Source organism: Carassius gibelio, chromosome A17, assembly GCF_023724105.1.
Source record: "Carassius gibelio isolate Cgi1373 ecotype wild population from Czech Republic chromosome A17, carGib1.2-hapl.c, whole genome shotgun sequence".
NCBI classification, from domain to species: Eukaryota; Metazoa; Chordata; class Actinopteri; order Cypriniformes; family Cyprinidae; genus Carassius; species Carassius gibelio.
Window position 1 is genome coordinate 16397647 of NC_068387.1, and position 19109 is coordinate 16416755.

The 19109-nt window shown below is 37.6% G+C and overlaps 3 protein-coding genes across 6 annotated transcripts; 2 read left to right on the forward strand and 1 right to left on the reverse strand.

Moving 5' to 3' along the window:
• Positions 1-334: 334 nt before the first annotated feature.
• On the reverse strand, positions 335-4911 carry LOC128031472 (transmembrane protein 54). The gene is made up of 6 exons (XM_052619753.1): positions 4722-4911; positions 2573-2769; positions 2311-2370; positions 1959-2150; positions 1080-1208; positions 335-830 (listed from the first exon to the last, which is right to left on the reverse strand). The coding sequence occupies exons 1-6, from the start codon at positions 4732-4734 to the stop codon at positions 705-707; spliced, it is 717 nt and encodes a 238-aa protein (XP_052475713.1). The 5' UTR covers positions 4735-4911; the 3' UTR covers positions 335-704.
• Positions 4912-5447: 536 nt separating this feature from the next.
• Positions 5448-7705, forward strand: LOC128031362 (uncharacterized). Of its 2 annotated transcripts, none has more exons than XM_052619577.1 (7): positions 5448-5789; positions 5869-6040; positions 6114-6210; positions 6282-6367; positions 6445-6530; positions 6610-7537; positions 7610-7705. In XM_052619577.1, the coding sequence occupies exons 1-7, from the start codon at positions 5552-5554 to the stop codon at positions 7629-7631; spliced, it is 1629 nt and encodes a 542-aa protein (XP_052475537.1). In that variant the 5' UTR covers positions 5448-5551; the 3' UTR covers positions 7632-7705. The 2 variants fall into 2 exon arrangements, with proteins under 2 accessions (XP_052475537.1, XP_052475538.1); XM_052619578.1 differs by having other exon boundaries at positions 7613-7705.
• Positions 7706-9103: 1398 nt separating this feature from the next.
• On the forward strand, positions 9104-18920 carry LOC127933348 (polyadenylate-binding protein 4-like). Of its 3 annotated transcripts, none has more exons than XR_008147489.1 (14): positions 9104-9757; positions 13415-13608; positions 14173-14288; positions 14429-14568; positions 14645-14739; positions 14910-15047; positions 15143-15238; positions 15773-16042; positions 16408-16621; positions 16813-16946; positions 17567-17657; positions 17956-18060; positions 18370-18471; positions 18552-18920. XR_008147489.1 is itself a non-coding variant. In XM_052530290.1 (14 exons), exons 1-13 carry the CDS (start codon positions 9562-9564, stop codon positions 18466-18468), a joined length of 1899 nt encoding a protein of 632 aa, XP_052386250.1. In that variant the 5' UTR covers positions 9106-9561; the 3' UTR covers positions 18469-18471; positions 18552-18920. The 3 variants fall into 3 exon arrangements, 2 of the variants coding, with proteins under 2 accessions (XP_052386250.1, XP_052386249.1); XM_052530290.1 differs by having other exon boundaries at positions 9106-9757; positions 16408-16606; positions 17930-18060; XM_052530289.1 differs by having other exon boundaries at positions 9107-9757; positions 17930-18060.
• The last annotated feature ends 189 nt before the right edge of the window (positions 18921-19109 follow it).

Here is a 19109-nt window from a genome sequence, read left to right on the forward strand (position 1 = left end):
TCCTAAAAATTCAACTTTGCATCACAGAAATAAATGATAATTTAAAGTATAATACATTTAAAGACTATTATTTTAAGTTGTAATAATATATCACAATATTATATTTTTTTTCTGTATTTTTGATCAAATAAATGCAGGCTTGATGAGCAGAAGAAACTTCTTTCAAAAACATTAAAAGTAGTAATGTTTCCAAACTTTTGGTCTGTACTGTATGTCTAATATATATATATATATATATATATATATATATATATATATATATATATATACACATATATAATTTTATTTATTTTTTGACCCGTCATTCCTATATGGAGCAATTTCAGAAACTCGGTTTTAAATAGTAAAATATTTTATATAAATGCATTGTAACAAGGAATTCCATCACTGAAGAAAATATGTAACAAACATAAAAAAAGCACATCATACATGTTCATGATGATAATATATAAAACATTGAGCACTTTACAGTGTGAAATCAATAGTATTTGCCTTGGTAACACAGTTTGACTTTAAAACTAAGGAATAAAACAAAACATTAGTGCTGAAATAAGGCAGAGCTGTCAGTGCACAACTTCTCTTCAGCTGTTAGCCACTTTAGCGGGCAGTAGTTTTTATGTGCATTGGCACTTGGTATTTCTTGCTCCACTGTCATATTGGAATTCCAAAAATCATCTATCGTTCATGTGATGTACACCTATGAATTATAGACAACTAGTCTCCACAGCAAAGGAGTCTTTGTCAAGTAGTTCGTTCTGTTCTGTTGGCTCCTCATCGTTTGGATCTTCTAATGGTGGCATCGCGGTTTCTTCTGGCAACTGGATACGCACCTAAACCCAAAAATGTACATCACATTCAGAGAACACAAAAGGTTTATTAGTCTTAATGAGGAGCTGACATGCAAAATTACCCTTAAAACGTAACCTGGAACCCAAAATGTTTTCAAAAATCTAGATTTGTATCTTGAATGCACTTAATTCAAATGCAGGTAAAACTATATAGCTATGTTCATGCTGTCTTGCAAGAACAATTATATCCTTTAGAAAATATAAATAATCATTGCATGTCGTTCTGTTTACCCTGACATTTCTCCTCCATGGGCAGTGCAACCGGAGGAAAGAAGTGCAAGCCAAGAAACAGCGGCAGGAGAACACAACCTCCACCACTGACATCAGAATCAATGGAAACCATAGGATTAATGTAGTACCCTGGAGGGAGAAATATATTTCTTGTTTGTTCATTTGAGTATTTCCATTAACTTGCTTATTTTGCATCATGACCCATAGGGTTCCCACTACTTTTCACCAATGAATTTACATGACTTTTGCACGACACTCCCACGCATTTGAGATTACTGGATTTTTAAATATCATTTTGAATAAGCTAGCAATTTTAGCCAATTAATTAAATTGATTTTAAAAGTCTTTCACAATTTTAAACTTCCATGATGCAATTTTTCTATTACCATGGGAACCCTGGGCCTAGACTGAATGATTCTAAACTTGACTATACGATATACAGTTTCTGAAATGTTCCTACTTCTTAAGAACAACTTTTAAATTAGCTGGTACTTAAATTAAATCATAAAAAAATGCATCCTTTCGTATAACTTGCAGTGCATCCTAAATTCTAACAATATGAACAATTGTAGCAATTCCAACTAAATAAATGATATATTACTTTAATTACTACTATATGAGAGTGCACAAAGTTCGTACACATTCTCTCAAGACATAACACATTTGTTTTTGCCTTTATAAATTCTGATTTGTTCCTCACTTTTGACATAGGATGGAATGAACCATGGTTTTATTTGCTACAGTTATTGGTATGCTCAACTGAACTCGAATGCATCTCAATGGCAAAAGAGCTCTAACAAAATTCATTTATGAGGCTCATATCATTCATTTGCATTTGATTACACTAGGATCAATCAGACAAGAGATTCACTGACTCACATAGACGCGTGTGGGGTCAAAGGGGCATTCATTTGTGATGCTGTAGTAGGTCATGTTGGCAGGCAGGTTGCAGTGGGTAAACAGAGTGTTTCCTTCCCAAATTATAGCCCTCACTGAGGCAACGGTGATTCCCACTGCAGAGGCAGCACCCAAGAGAGCAGCCAAGACACTCACAACTAGAAGAAACCAACTCTGCAACAAGCAGAAAATGCATTCAGAAATTAATAATACATGAATACTCTGTTTTGTTCTATAGAATTTAAAGTGCAAGATTTTCAATGGCATCAAATAAATGGCAAAAACAAAGAGAAAATGCAATCATTACGAAAAACACAGTATCCTGTGTACTCACCAGAAGCTGGTTTTTCTTGTTCTTTGAGAGAACAATAGCTGAGATTCCACCTATAATTGCCTGCAGGTTATGACATGGTCAGGTGTATAACTTACAGAGTGGACTCATTCAGTGTAAAAGGGTAGTTTGAAGCTTGAACTAACACACCTGATTTTTAATGCAAGATTTTTGACCACTACACTTTATGCCCCAACTCCCATGTCACTTGATCATAATCATAAACATACTAAGAAATACATTCGAATTTTGGAGACAGACAAACCATAAGTCCTGCCACAAGAGCGATGACATTGGAGATGGGGTAGACAAGTTTCTTGTTCCAAGTGAACACCTTAATGTGTCTGAGGACAGCTCCGTGTACCAATGCCCCCAACAAGAAGTTCACATGACCCACAAGCACCAGTCCCAAACCCATCTTCATCAGGATCTTATCATCCTTCAGACTGCCACAACAAATACCTACAGGAAACACACACAATATCAACCATAGACCTAGAATTGAAGACACCAGATCATCAGATGAACAAGATACAATGAGTCGAGGAACTATGTGCTGATCCTGATGAATTTGGTACTACATGCAAAAAGTTTTCTTGAGCTATGACCTCACTGAAAGCAAGCTACTATGAGGTGATGAGGGACTGTCAGATAAAGAGACAAACATGATAATAGCAGTACACAAGTACAAAAACACTGCTTTTTTTCAATCAGGTATGCATTTTCTCTCATTTTCTCAGTTTGGTTTCACATAAAATAACTTGTAATTGGTTATGGAATATGACAATCATCATCAGCTGGGATGGAAAATCCTCATTTAACGATACCGCCTTACAATTAAAAGAGCCAGTCGCATTGTTGATACAGGATTGGATGTCCAAACTTAACCAATAGCTTATTTGTTTACTGTCGTTAAACGTGCAGGCATTGGGTGAGCATGAAAAGATAAGATAGGATTATAAGATTTTATTGCTGATAACGTGTTATTGTGTGGTTTCTAGTAAATATTTTATATATATTTTAGCGTTTCAAGTAAATTATTTATACTTTCATCGCTGTAATTTGCAAGCTCGCCACCAAGGTGGGGTTTAGTTTGGTCTGGAATTCAGATAGATTGTGTGATTTGGACAAACCCCTGCTGGATAAAAAAACATGTTAAACCAGCCTAAGCTGGTCATTGCTGGTCAGCAGGCTGGTTTTAGAGAGGTTTTGACAACTTCTTTAGCTGGTCAGCTTAAATATCGGTTTCTCAAATAAAACGTATGGCTTCAGAAGATCTGACATGTGTGGACATGTATGGACTACTTTTATGGTGCTCTTGCATTAAATTAAATGCTCGACATTTTCAGTCAAAAGAACTAAAGTCACAATAGTAAAGACATGATGATGAGTAAATGAGAAAAGAGACGGGGTTCAATCTTCAGCTGGATGGCAGGACCTGCCACCTTCCACTCCAGCTACACAACTACTGTTTGAAGACAGCTCTGCCTATTTGGAAGTCATTTGGTTTTTATTTATTTGAATAAATGAATATATTTATTTGTATTCATGTCTTCCTCTGACAGCTTTCTCTAGCCAGCCTTTATTAAGCTATGAGTATGCCTAGGCGAAGCATTCCCTACCACTCCTGCTGCAAGGAAATGAATAATTGCATCATTGTGAATATGTTCTTTGAAACAACTCTTTAATATGATATATGTTTTAAGCTGGTTAACTCAAATTTAAGTAGTCTAATGGCGTGATCCCAACTGGTTGGTTAGCTTCAGTGCATCACTCGTGTTCCACATCACTCCATAAAACATTATCATTTAAAAGAATAAAGTCATATGAACAGATGTATAATAAAAAAATAAAAAAATAATAATAATAGTATTCCCAGAGCTAGAGTGGAAGGAGAGCAAAACACATACATCTGCCCTAAATCAATGGCCCTCCTGACAGTTGACTGCCAGCCGCCACCAACCACTGGCAGGTCACGTGACCTGGTGCTGCACGCCAGTTAGGGATTGAACCCATAATGTGAGAAAATGAAACATTTTCGTTAAAACACATTATAAGAATCACAAAGGATGTATTCAACACATGCATAGCTGAGATCTAGCTACGTATGTCTCAGAAAGACATCTGGTTCGAAATTAACATTAAAAAGTCCCTTATGTCGTACTTAATGTAAAGTACTTCCACTGCACCATGAAATGAAATTCCGCCAGTTACTAGACTCACTAGAGACTTCATTCAGCCTGTATGACAGACGAGGATTTTATAGAGCAACAAATGGGCTATTTCCGTGATGTATTATCAAGATAAACATGATAACCGCACCCAAACCACGTTCGCGAGCCTGTTCATATAACGTAACTCCCTCCCACCCCCAAAAATGCACGGTTTAGTTATTTAAACAAAGTCCAACTCACCCGAATTCACCATCCTGAAGTCTTTCTTTCAGATTAAGTCATAATTAAGGGTTTGAGATGTTCAAAGAGCTTCTCCTCTTTCCGTGTTTCTCAGGCTGTCTTCCTCTTCCCCGTTCACCTGCGTGCATGGCCACTCCCTGAGCGCACGCGCACCTGTCCTGACCGCCCTGCAGGCGTCGCTGTATACCGGGAAGAGCAGCCTTCAACCTACATGGATTTTATTTTATTTTATTAAGACACTTTTCTTGTAATTTCAGCCTTAGATGTACTTTGTATTTTTTATTATACAAAAAAAAAAACCTTAACAATTATAAGTCGGTACAAAACAAAATATTACAAAAATAAATGTTAATTTACTTTTATACATTTTAGGACTGAAAAATAATGACCAATAACATAAAAAAAAAAGCAAAATCATGTTTAGTTTTAATTCAAAATTGTATGACAAAATTGGTAATAACCTCTGGAAATGCTATCTAATATATATATATATATATATATATATATATATATATATATATATATATATATATATATACTAGATTACATAAATCTGTTTTGTTGTTTTGTTGCTGAAAAAAAAAAAGCTAATTAAAAAAAACATCACCTTAATTAGTGTCAGCCAGTCTCCCTACTGTTAATCACAGCCAGTTGATTAAGTAAATCTGAACACCTGGACCTAATCACCTGACTCTTATTAATGTGTTAATCTGTGCAATTTAAACCTCCTCACAGCCTGCGCTTTTAGGAAGTTCTACAAGACTGAAAAAGAGTTGTTGTGTAAATTTTTCTCCACTGGTTCTCTCTAGGGTCAAAGCTGTAGGATAGGGATGGCATTGGGTTTTGTTGTCTTTTGTGGCACTATAGTGTCTCTAGTGCTACCTGTTACATCTGACGGGGATTATTTTGATGGAAACTTTGCAGCGTACTCACCAGGATTCATTTATGATGTCTGGCATATTCCTCAGCCTCACAATTTTGATGGATTTGAACCCATGTTTCCAATGCCATATGATACTCAGCCCCTGTCGAGAAAAGGAAAACACTTTTCATTAAGGATCATGAATTGTACGTCATTAAAATGATGCTTCCCAGACAAAGTTGATATCTAATACTTGCTTTTTTTTAACTGTTAATTTTTCTCTAGCATCTTGGAGTGGTCCAGCAGATACTAATGTCTTCCACAAAGGAGAGCAATTGTATCTGCAGGTGTCAGCCTCACCTGCACCTGGTCAACAGCTTTATGTCCAGTCCTGCCATGCTTCGTCTTCTCCAAACCATGCTGACAAACCTGATGTCGCCCTTATCATTAACAAAGGGTAGATCTACTCAGCAAACACCATTTGAGTGCACTTGCTCCCTGGAATAACTTCACCTTCGTCTGTTTCGCAGATGTGTGGCCTCCAAAGAGTCTTTGGTGAAGTTTGTTTTGCAACAGCGTGACCGAGTAAATTTGATGGTCCGTACGTCCAGCTTAAAGTCTTCTGAGGTGAGCATTCATTCAGTTATGCTGACTGTGGTCATACAAAAGTCTTCTAATGCTCTCCTGTTTTCTTTTAGAGTTATATTCACTGCAGAGTTTATCTTACTGATTTGGGTCTGACCTCTACCACTAAATTCTGCAACTATAACAAGCTTAAGTCCAGGTAAGTGTCTATATCTCTTACTCCTTATAAGATCTTTGTCCTAAAATGCTTTTGGAACTTAAAAGGTTTGTTTTCAGATGGGTTGACCTGGGTGGCCAAACCTCAGTATGTGATTGTTGTGGGAGAAGGTGCAAAAGCTCAAAAGAGCATGCAGAGCTGCCTGGTTAGTGACTTTATTTGGGGCTGGGGGTTTCCTGGAATAAGAGAAATCTGTATTCGAACTTATTCTCCATCTGTTACAGTGTCTCTAGACCTGACCGCAGTAGTAAGCACCGGCCCGTTGATTATCAAAGATAAACCATCTGCTCTACAGGCCACACCGCTGGCACCATCAGACTACAGCACAAAGTCCAGCTCTACAGCCGGAGCCAGACCTGATAAAAACTGGATCGTAGCAAGTGACTCTTTCTCTAAAGGCTCAATGCAAAATGTTGGCAATGTCTCCCCCTGGCCTGTTCAGCGTGGCTTTGGAGGAGATGTGATGGTTGTCAGCCAGGGCCTGGGAGGTGAATTGTCAATGTGGCTACCAGAGATCTTGGAGCTTGTGTTAAACCCAGTGGTGCAGATGGAGATTGGTTATCCAGGAGATCCCACTGATCTAACCTTTCTAGATGAACCCTTTAGAAAGCTGAAACCAGATGAGACTTCTGAGAAGAGTCCAGTAGTTGCTCTGGATGGACAAGCTTCTGTAGAAGCTGTGAAATCGCATGATGTTGTAAAGGATGGGTACATGTGGCAACTTGATGATGCTGACCGCTTGTATAAGATTCAGGAAAAACCTGATGTGACCGAAGCTGATCACCTAGAGCAGCTTAAGCTGAGTCTTGAATCCGATTTTGACTTCGCTCCAAATGACCAGCCACTGATCAGCCCTACTCCAGACAAGCTCTCTGAGAGTGCCGAGGATGAGGGAGAAGTTGTTTTCAGACAGTCTGAGATGGTCTTTAAGAGCGCTAAAGGAGCTAAACTATCAGAGCCCATTATTTACTCTAAACTGAGTCTGAATCGAGCTGTAAATGGATCCACTTTTCTTAATTATGAAGAACAGAAGAGGCCCAGCATGAACAAACCGGACCACGAGCAGAATGCGGAGAAAAGTCAAAAGGATGAGCCGATGGAGGGTACCTCTAAAATTAAAGACCTGGTTTCATCCCTACTGGATCAACTGAGGTTGGTTGACTACTGGTTGTGAATTCGATTAAAGGTCTGTTATTAATCTGTACCTGTTTCATTTGACCCTAGAAGACTGTGGACCGTGCAGTGACCACTTTTCATCATGGCTTGGTTTGAAGTGATTTGTCTTTTGGAATTTCAACCTAAATAAAAGTTTGGTTTAAATTGTCTCCATTACCTGTATCCAGGACATTTTTAGGGCTTTACATGAAAAGCAACTTCTAAAAGGTTGTCATGAGGGGGGCTTGCTAATGTTGTCAAATGTTGCATGTTTTTAAATTCTACTTAAACAAACTATGTTTAGATCATTTGGGGGAGACTGGGTATGGTTGTAACTTTTCAAGGTTTTACATTGAGTGCCTTTTGTTACAATCTACCCCACTACTGTGGTAGGCTGTAACATGCACTGGGGAGTTGTAATGATCAGACAAAAGCAAAAACCGCAGCAACCTCAAAAGATGATCTAAAACGATGTCACCCTTTACAGCCACAGCTCCAATCCAGTTTCTGTTTGATGTGGGAGTGTGTAAATTAGACCAGTAGAATAAACTTCCTTAACTGCTTCCTGATCACTGAACTCGTGTATTGAAGTAAATGGTATGTGGATCTAACAAAACCATGTAAATCTGTGTGTGGATTTGTAACTACACTTTTTTTTTTTTTTTTTTTTTTTTTTTTTTTTTTGTCACAATGGTGACAACCCTAATGTTTTTGACCAGTGCAGACTTCATGTATCCAGAAACTGCATAAGGCACATTTTATCCACATTTCCTTTGGCTTTGAGCTTCCCAAAAGCTGCATATAGGCACTTAAGTTTGATGTAAGGGAATGCTAAAATGTGTTACAACTTACACACACTGGATGATGGGGTGTGGTGTGTTTTTTTTTTTTTTTTTTTGCCCGTTTTAGCATTATGGGTTGAAATTAGCAGTTTAATAATGCATCACATTTTGCCAAAAAAATCTATAATTGATTCTAATGTAAGTTATGAGTTTATCTGCATCCGTTTCAGTACTAAGTAAAATTTGAACTTTGGACAAAAAAAGTTAGATTTTCACAAATTGTTTTCTTTATAAAATCAGCATATATCTACTTACAGCCTTGACAACCATTATATATAAGATCAGAGTGAAAGTGGGTAAATAAAATTATCACAGTACTCCTAGCTTATCCCCGATAGGTGGAAATGGTATTGTTACAATACAATACTTTCCTCATGTTACAACCTGTTCTCCCCTTATTAAAATATTTATTATAGAGGGCAACTTGACGAAGTGTCCACTGAGTGTAAAACGATACTTATCAAGTCAAGGAATTATGTCCCATATATATATATAGTGGTTTTGTAAATATCTTTAAGTCTTTATGACTCGGTGGGTGTTCATCACTGTATTTGAGAGACCCATGTTACTGTAGTAGAAGCCTTGCGCACCCAGATGACGCTGTTGGATATTGTTTTGTCTAAATGTGTTGCCCTGTACACCGCATGCTCGAAGCGGGGTGTTTTCTTAGTTGTTGGTTTTTTTCTCTTTCTCTAGGTTATTCGGAGGGTGACCCTAGCTTCTATTTCCTCCGCTCGAGCTATAAAGTGCCCATGTATTTCCCACGCACCCTCTTTTCTCGGTCAACACACCGTGAGTTTATAACTCACTGTTCTTCAGTACCTTAAAAAAAAACATTAAAAAAATTACTAAATAACGAAAATCTAAAAAAAAAAAAACCTACTTTAAACCAAACAAATATATTAGATTATTTTATTTTATTTTTTATAAAGGGCAAACTTTGTTTTTTAAAAGACAAAGTCTCGATCTCTCCAGACGTTTCTGAAGCCAGTTCCTCGCGAGCGGACTCCATATGCTGTAGCTGTCATTGCTGCCGGCATCGTTTATTTGGAGAGTAGCGTAAAAGTTTCATAGAGGATTAAGAGACTCATTTGTTCCTCTGGTTCTAGGACACTCTTTACGCATTGTCATTTCAGCTCTGGAAAATCACGAGCTCAAAGGCTTGAGCGACCCCGAGACATGAACGCAGCGACGGCGGGGAGTTATCCGATGGCTTCTCTCTATGTGGGCGACCTGCACCCTGATATCACGGAGGCTATGCTGTATGAGAAATTCAGTCCGGCCGGCCCGGTGCTGTCCATCCTCGTGTGTCGGGATATGATCACGCGGCGCTCGCTGGGCTATGCCTACGTCAACTTCCAGCAGCCTGCGGACGGTAAGAAATGACCGACAGCGCCCTGTCGTCCTGCTTGTAACTTTAAACGTGATGCACATAGCTGTCAGAGTAACGGCAATAATGTGTCGTGCGCCCACCGTCGGGCTCTCTGTTTCTCCTGTGTGCTGTCACATTTATTTCTGAGTTAACCACATCAAGCTGGTCTTCTCTCATCGCTACTAAAACCATCTTCAACAAACCGCTTTATTCTCCTAATATGGCCCCTATTTTGAGAAAGTCAGGGTTTACTGACTCACTAGCCGTGTTTCCACTATCGAGCTAAGACCACATTATGTCCGGCCAATATGGCAAGCTGCTTTAACATACAAAACGAGCTAATATTTCAGCTACTGGCTATTTACTTTTAATTAACATTAATTAAAACTATATATTTTTTGTTCTGTTTTTAAAATTGTTTTAATCTACTTAATCTGTCTCTTATTCAGATGCTACTACTAATTCATACTAGTCACAATTTCAATTGACAATAACTTTTTCCATTGTTATTAGGAAAAAAATTGCCATTGAAATCTATGTGAATCATAGTTACTAGTACTTTTTTAGTTACTAGTAACTGTACCAGTAGTTTGAACTATTTATTCCAATTTTGTGTTACTAGTTTTGTACTTTTTAGTAGGCGAACTGTTTAAAAATAAAGTACTAGCAACTTTCTGTTGTTATTTTTTCTTAGTACTAGTTCTAATTTATGTTACTAGTATTACTAGAAATTGTACTTGTTAGTATTATTTAAAAAGTAAAAATAATTTTTAGCAATTATTTAAGTTTCTTAGTATTTCTTAGTAACTATGCCAATAGTTATTATGAATGTCTACATAGCTCAAGCATGGTGCAAGTAGTGGCAAGATCATAGGTCTGATTCCCAGGTTTGATACCTTGAATGCAATCTAGGATGTTTTGAAAAAAAGGTATTCTAAATGTATTCCTGTTTTATTAATCAGTAGCCTAATATTAACATAAAATTGATACTGTTTAATTTCAACATCTTAACATATAAGGTAGTTTTGTTCCGATTATCCAGCTTGGTTTGCTCACGCAGGGACTTGTGGCACTTACAATGTGTTGTGAAAACACCATAAAAATACATAGCATTTCAAAGTTACAAATGTTAAATTATATTAAAAATCAGCTTGGTGTACAAATACATGCTTTATCATTTCACCTGTTCTGAAATGATATATTCACTTAGTGATACAAAGTTGAGTATTCAGCATGGCATGTTTGTACTGTATGAATCTGATGCCATGCACCCTGTTGAGGATTGATATTTTGTTCTGTAGAGCTTGCCTGTTCTCCATTCCTGAAACACATTAAGAGTTAGATGAAAAACATTCACACATTCTTTACATATTCTGTCTGAAAAAAATAAATATAAAAACCTCAACACTCAATAGAGCCAAGCAGTCTAAATTATAAAGTTTATAATCAGATTAAAGAACAAGATTAGAATTGAATGTACTGCTTGACCCACATATAGCCGAAGTGTCCTACATCTATCATAAACCTTGATAAGAGACATTCTACACAGAAGCAAACCTGATCATTAGGATAATTTCCATGTTGTAGTTGTCTACTCTAAAGAACAGGTATATATCAAGGGGAACAGTGCTTGTGTGTGTGTCTGATTTTGGTCACATTTTGCAACCTGGCATGACCTATTTGTGCTATTTAAAGTGTCATGAGGGGATAATGCCATTGTGAAGCACCTTCAGCTTTGTTTCTATAAATCTAATGATTCAATCTAATAATTCAAATGAGACAGTAAGGGTTAATCTGTTTGGTTTTGTTCTATATTACATACATTTTCAAGTAATCTGCACAGGTTTACAACTTTTAAGCCTCATACTAAATATGTTAGTTCATTCGTTGCCGAATTCATCATTTATTTTAGTCATTATGGTAAATATTTGTTCGTTCAACCAGCACCAATTATGTAATACATAATGAACAAATGTATACTACCATTCAAAAGTGTGGAATCGGTATGTTTTTTAAGGTTTTTGAAAGAAGTCTCTTATGCTCAAGAAGGCTGCATTTATTTGATCAGAAATTCAGTAAAAGCACTAATATTGTGAAATATTACAGTTTAGAATAACTCTCATATACGTATTTTAAATATAATTTGTTCAAAAGTGAGGCGATTCAAAAATATCTTTCTCCTAAGCTAAATGCTTCATAAACAATTTATGCTCGATTCTGCCCTCCACTTTCACAGCTCAAATGTTAAAATGTCAGAGATGAACTCGCTCATCTCCATTTAGTAACTCAGAATGGCAACTGATAGTCAACATGTTTACATATAAGAGTCAAAAGTGGTTGGTGACCACCGTAGGATGTACATCTGGAAGTGTAACTAGGCTTTAGGTTGTTTTATGCATGTTTTTGCACATTGTGACAGTACAATAGTAGTTTACAGCACGCATATCCTCAGCAAATATATGCTCACATGGTTTGGTTTTCGGCATGTAACTGCAACTGTAGCTGTATTTGTAAACATTTGCAGGCACTGGTAAGCTTCAGCCACACATTCCAGTGTCTTAGCCCTATCAATGGACACAGAGCCTTGAATGCATGCGGCCTGCCAGCACAGTGCTCAAAGGACCCAATACCAATAGTCAGCGAGGGCTGCCTGCACTGTGCCTGTCTTTTCTGAAAGGTGTGTGAAAATTCATAGGGCAGCCACGCCATGCATCTGCTTAATCAGTGATGACGGCCTACTTCCCCAGTGTGCTGGGGAGGGGGGGGGGGGGGGGTCTGAGGTTTAAAAAAGAGGGAGAGACCCATCATAATGTATTACAATAGGAAACTTGTCCCTCTTATGCCATCAATTTGATTAGAAAGTAATTTTAGAAAGCTTCTGACAAACCTTAAACCTAATATTCATCTGTTTCAGTCTTCAGACTTTACTAGATATAAATATATATTTGATTCACAATCACCATATATAGCGACAGTATACAGAGCACTGGTAAGTCTATAGAGAGATGGATTGTGGATTAAATGTATATGCTGCCAGTTCATACAAATAATGAAAGACATTTAGCTTAAATGCTAACTGTTTTGTGTGTGTGTGTTTCAGTCAAGTGTTAAAACAAGGACATTCTTATATATCTACTGATCTAATCATCTTAAAATATCTGGGCAGTAGACCTTAACATGTAATGTTTACATGTAACCACAACAGCACACGTATGTCTGCAAGATCACTTCATCTGGAAAGCATCTGCTTTGTACAATCATCTGATTGTACAAAGACATCTTTCTGACATCAGTTTTACATGCATTCTAAATCATAAACATCTTAAAGACATCTTCTAAACATCTGTCTGACATCTGGTGGGAAACGTAGAGATATTGCAGATGAGCAAACACTCTAAAAAATATGTATCTTGTAGATGTAAATGCAGATGTCAAATAGAAGATGATGTGATATCAGGGAATATTGGAGTACAGTTTCAAGGGGCTTTCTAGTTTCAAGTTTCAAGCTTGTTGTGGTTAATATGAAAATGCTCACTCTATGGATTTAAAAATATCGTTAATCAATAGACATATGTTAGTTATGGCAGGTTTTAATCCTCTAGTAATTGCTAGTAATTTAGGTACTGAGATGTCTTATGTCACATGTTTTTGTGGTTTCAGCGGAGAGAGCTTTGGACACAATGAACTTTGATGTGGTCAAAGGAAAGCCGATCAGAATCATGTGGTCACAGAGAGATCCGTCATTTAGGAAATCTGGGGTTGGAAATGTCTTCATCAAAAATCTGGACAAGTCCATTGACAACAAGGCCCTGTACGACACCTTCTCTGCTTTCGGAAACATCCTGTCCTGCAAGGTAAGAAATGACTTTAAGATCTTTGAAAGCTGAAATGAACACAAGAATTTTAATTGCATTTTATTATTATTAATGATTATTATTATTTTATTTATGCACTGGGCTGCCCTCCAAAGGCAAAAAAAAAAAAAAGTAAAAAGAAAAGTAAAAATTTTCTTTGAACAAATTATTGAAATTTCTGCAATAACAAAATGAATTATAGTTCATAATTATTAGCAATTTTGCCAATTTCTGTTAATAAAGATAAAGTCAGAAAGGTCTTAGCCTTATATTTGGCTTTTGCCAAGTTGTGTAACTATTTGGATATTTATTTGTTTCTTAAAGGCAAAAGATGATTTTCTGTGTCATTAGTGGCAACAAACATATAAAAAAATATGCAAAAGTAATAATGCTGTTCAAAAAAGCTGTCTGAAATAACAATTATATATAGTCATGGTTACTCTATTCAGTCAATAAATCCTGGATTAGTTTATTAACGCATATTTCATACATCAGAGAAGCTGTGATAGTTCAGATGCATAAGAAAAACTTTCTGTAATCCGATTCTTGATGCCATCTCAACAGGTGGTGTGTGACGAGAACGGATCCAAGGGTTACGCCTTTGTGCATTTTGAAACTCAGGACGCAGCCGACCGTGCCATCGAGAAGATGAATGGCATGTTGCTGAATGACCGCAAGGTGTGAGTGTCCAAGCAGGGTCATGTGACGGGAAAGGAGCTCTAATGATTTGATTATTAATAAGGACAGTGTGTAGTTTCTAATCACTAATGTTACAGAGAAGAACTTTTGGGTGAAACTTTGTTAACCAAGTTTTTTGTAGGTTTGTGGGGCATTTCAAGTCCAGGAAGGAGAGGGAAGCAGAGATGGGTGCCAAAGCCAAAGAATTCACAAATGTTTACATCAAGAACTTTGGCGAGGACATGGATGATCAGAGACTGAAGGAGCTCTTTGATAAATATGGTGCGTTTGAGAGAATGTAGTGGTGGTAGCCTTGCAGTCGGGACTTTTTATCTGAAGATTTTGTTTTGACCTGCAGGTAAAACTCTGAGCGTGAAGGTCATGACTGACCCCACTGGGAAATCTCGTGGATTTGGGTTTATAAGTTACGAGAAGCATGAGGATGCTAACAAGGTACAATGGATTTATACTATGATTTGCTCTTGTTTAAAGTCAGCATGGAAATGACTGTAGTGATACACTGACATTGTCATTGAAGTTTCATTGAACTAGATAGATGGATGGACTGACGGATAAAGAGGTGAACAGAAAGGTGATTTATCGTGATGATATTTCTGTCTCAGGCTGTGGAGGAGATGAATGGGACGGAGCTCAGTGGTAAGACGGTGTTTGTTGGCAGAGCACAGAAAAAGATGGAGAGACAAGCAGAACTCAAGAGGAAGTTTGAACAGCTCAAACAGGAAAGAATCAGCAGATATCAGGTAATGAACTGCCCCGTTGTGTCTTTGTGCATGTGTATTTAGTTAAAAAAATAGTAAAAATTTGTTTCAATTTGTGTGTATATTTGTGTTTACAGGGAGTAAACTTGTATATCAAGAATCTTGATGACACCATCGATGATGAAAAACTTTGTAAAGAGTTCTCTCCTTTCGGCTCCATTACCAGTACCAAGGTGGGTCAAAGGGAGACTGTTTAGTCTTTTCCTGTTTGAGCACTTTGGGCAAATTCCAAACAACATTTTTGCACCATTGAAGGGCACAGTGAGAAGGGAATGGTATTTGAAGGGCTTTTCCACCCTCCCACAAGGTCATTAAGAAACGGTATATGCGTAGGTCACTTTTGGAAGAATTTTGTTAATGTTTTTTTTGCTGTTTAGAATAAAATGATTCTGGGTGGCACATTCTCACGATTAATTAAGAAAAAACTGAAAAACTAGTTTAATTGAGATATTACCTGGGATTTAAACACATTTAAACCCAACTAGCAATATTCCTCGCACATTTGTATTTTTACATACATTGTCATATTTGTTTGTTTTTAGAAGACACCACATGAATAGACTGTACTCCAGTTGAAATCAGTTTGAAGACGCGGATAGGCTATATTTGATCCAGTTATATAGTGTTCTGCTTCTGTGGGATTTTATTTGGACTTAAACTGATGGAAGAACGAGGTGAGATCTTATTTGGTTTATATCTTGCTGTAGGTGATGCTGGAGGACGGCAGGTCCAAAGGTTTTGGCTTTGTGTGTTTCTCTTCACCTGAAGAGGCCACAAAGGCCGTGAGAGAGATGAACGGGCGTATTGTGGGCTCTAAACCACTGTACGTGGCCCTGGCCCAACGCAAAGAAGAACGCAAAGCTCATCTGACCAACCAGTACATGCAGCGTATCGCTGGTATGAGGGCCATGCCTGCCAATGCTATCATCAACCAGTTCCAGCCTGCCGGTGGTTACTTCATGCCAGCTGTGCCACAGGTGGGTGAGATCCAAAAGTCTATAAAGCAACGAAAACATGGGATTTCAATCCTATTTAAACCTGGAAACAGATTATAGTTCATAAAAAAAGAAAAAAAGAAAAAAAGACCTCGCTGTATATTATGGAAGGTCATTTACACCATAGAAGAAAAAAATCATCTTTGGTAAATCGTAATTATGACATAAAGAAATAAAAACATTATGAGATAGATACCCAGTCAAAATTATTATGCTAAATCAAAATAATGACATTGAAAATCATAATTATAGCATATTAATTCATAATCACAAAAGTAGAAGTAGTCCATTAAACAATTAATACATTTTCGGATTATATATTTTTATTTTCTTCTCATGCATCACAGGCCCAGAACAGAACAACATACTATGCACCAAACCAGCTCACCCAGATGCGTCCGAACCCTCGCTGGCAGCAGCAGGGTGGCAGAGGTCAAGGTGGCTTCCAGGGCATGCCCAGCTCCTTGCGCCAACCAGGGCCCCGGGCCAACATACGCCACCTGGCTCCCAGTGCTTCCACCCAAGGCCCACGCGGGATCCCCACAGGTGCACAGAGAGTGGGTGAGCAACCAGTACACCCAGTGCTGATGGGATGCCCTGTTGTGACAAACTTTGACCTGTTTTCCAGACCCAGACACCTAAAAAATTTATAACATCTACAAACTTCACATTTACTGATAACAACTAATGAGTTTGGTGATCATTCTGTCATGGCCATAGCTTTAATATTATTAACCTCTTTCCACAAACAGGAGGCAGTAGCCAACCAATGGGTCCCCGCCCTGCCATGGGGCTGACGACCCCATGTGCCATGCCCCCATACAAGTACGCCACTGCCATACGAAACACTCAGCCTCAGGTCGTGCAGCCTATTACTCTGCAACAGGTAATATGCAGTCATATATTAGTCATACAGTGTTCCTGTAGCTCAATTGGTTGCGCATTGCGCTATCAAGCGCAAGGTTGGGGCTTCTATTCCCTGGAAACACATGATAGGTAAAAATGTATAGCCTGAATAAGCTGAATAATATTTTTGGATAAAAGCGTCTGCTAAATGCATAAATAAATAAAAAAATAATATATATTTTATATATGCACGTAAAAAATACACTTTTGAAAAACATGTCTATTCTTTAGCTATATATAAACAGGAATAGAATGCATTTTTTGTCATAAAATATTGGCATGTAAAGAACAGTTATATGGGTAAGGTTTAACACTTAACATATGACAAATCTCAAAATTATAAATTTTTCATACTGTACATTACAATGTTGATTTAGTTTTTTTGGTAATTTATTTAAAAAAACTTGTTGATTCAAAATTATAAAGAATTTGAATACTGCCAATTAATCAGTTATCAGAAAACCAGAACATGGACTTTTCCAGAACATGAAAATATTGACTTTTCCAAACAAAATATTAATATTGTGCACTGCTAGAATTAAGATACAGATTTGAAAAACACAATCACATTGACACGTTGTGGTTTACTGTGTTGTGCAGGCTCAGCCAGCGGTTCACGTGCAGGGTCAGGAGCCTCTCACTGCCTCCATGTTAGCTGCCGCTCCTCCTCAGGAACAGAAACAGATGCTTGGTGAGATGAGGAGGCTGTAAGCATGTTCAGCCTTTCTAAACATATTTGTATACTCCCAGGACATTTTTGTGCATTAGAGTTTCATGTGACAGACAAGTTCACCCAAAAATGTGGGTCGTTTGCGCACCATTGGAACAACTTTGGAACAAATTTTTTATCTCTTGGAACACAAATTGTGTGTGTGGACTATCCCTTTTATTTTATTCTTCCTTGTAGCTATCTCTTATTGTTTATAGTCTCTCTTACATGTGTCTGTTCTGTTTTTCCATTAGGTGAGCGGTTGTTTCCTCTCATCCAGGCAATGCACCCCAGTCTAGCCGGGAAGATCACAGGAATGCTGCTAGAGATCGACAACTCCGAGCTGCTGCACATGTTGGAGTCCCATGAGTCTCTGCGCTCCAAGGTGACGGCCGTTAACTATGATAAAAGCCTCCAGTTAAAGACACTACCTCTGCTGTTTTGTGCAATAATTTGTAAAGAGTGACAAGCTTTTAACAATGCAAAGCCTATTGACTGGACCAGGGACATAATAAAAAATTGTGCACTCATTTATTAGGATTTATGCTTTGCATAGCAAAGAATCTTCCTGAGATGTAATTTATACAGTAAATGATAATGGCGTTTTAGAAGTTAACTGCATATTAGAGACATGAATCTGTGTGGTGAAGATGGTTTGGGGTTTGCAGGACTGATGATTTGTCTCTGTTGTCAGGTGGAGGAGGCTGTCGCAGTGCTTCAGGCTCACCAGGCCAAGAAAGATGCCACACAGAAAGTGGGAGTCACCGCTGTGGCTGTAGTCGCAACATCATGACAAGTAACTTTTCTTATTATCAGTAGTCTTATAATTGCATACATTATTATGAAAAACTTAGCATTTGAAATTGTTTTCTGCAGGGTGAAGCAGAAAGACTGAAGAGAGATTGTGTCATCTGGTGGCAACCAATAAGAACACAAAAAACAAAACATGAAAAAAAAAGAAAAATACAAAATAATACTGGAACATAAAGAATACAAATCTGTTGCAGGGCTTATATTTTTAACTCTGTAATAATTTTTACCACTTGAAGTTAATTTTAAAAAGCGGCAGTTCTGTGAAAGGAAGAGCCTCTGTATTCTGGACACGACTGACTTTTTCTATGAGGAAGTGGGACACTTGATTCTTCAGTGAGCTGTGTTTGCTGATTTGATTGGACCTCACTTGTCCCATGACAATAACCTGAGTGGTGTGGCAGGCTAAATAAAGGGAAACTATTTAAAATTAAATATACTGTAGTCGTCTTCTTCATCTTCATTTTTAAGTAGAGACAAAGGTCATTTTACAGACACTCTTTATCCAAAGTGACTTGCAGTACAGGAACAGTCCCGTTATAGGTTACATTTTTTCCTCAAGGGCACAATAATAACGGAAGTATTCATAACATCCCATTTCACCTTTACCTGACACTATAGTCG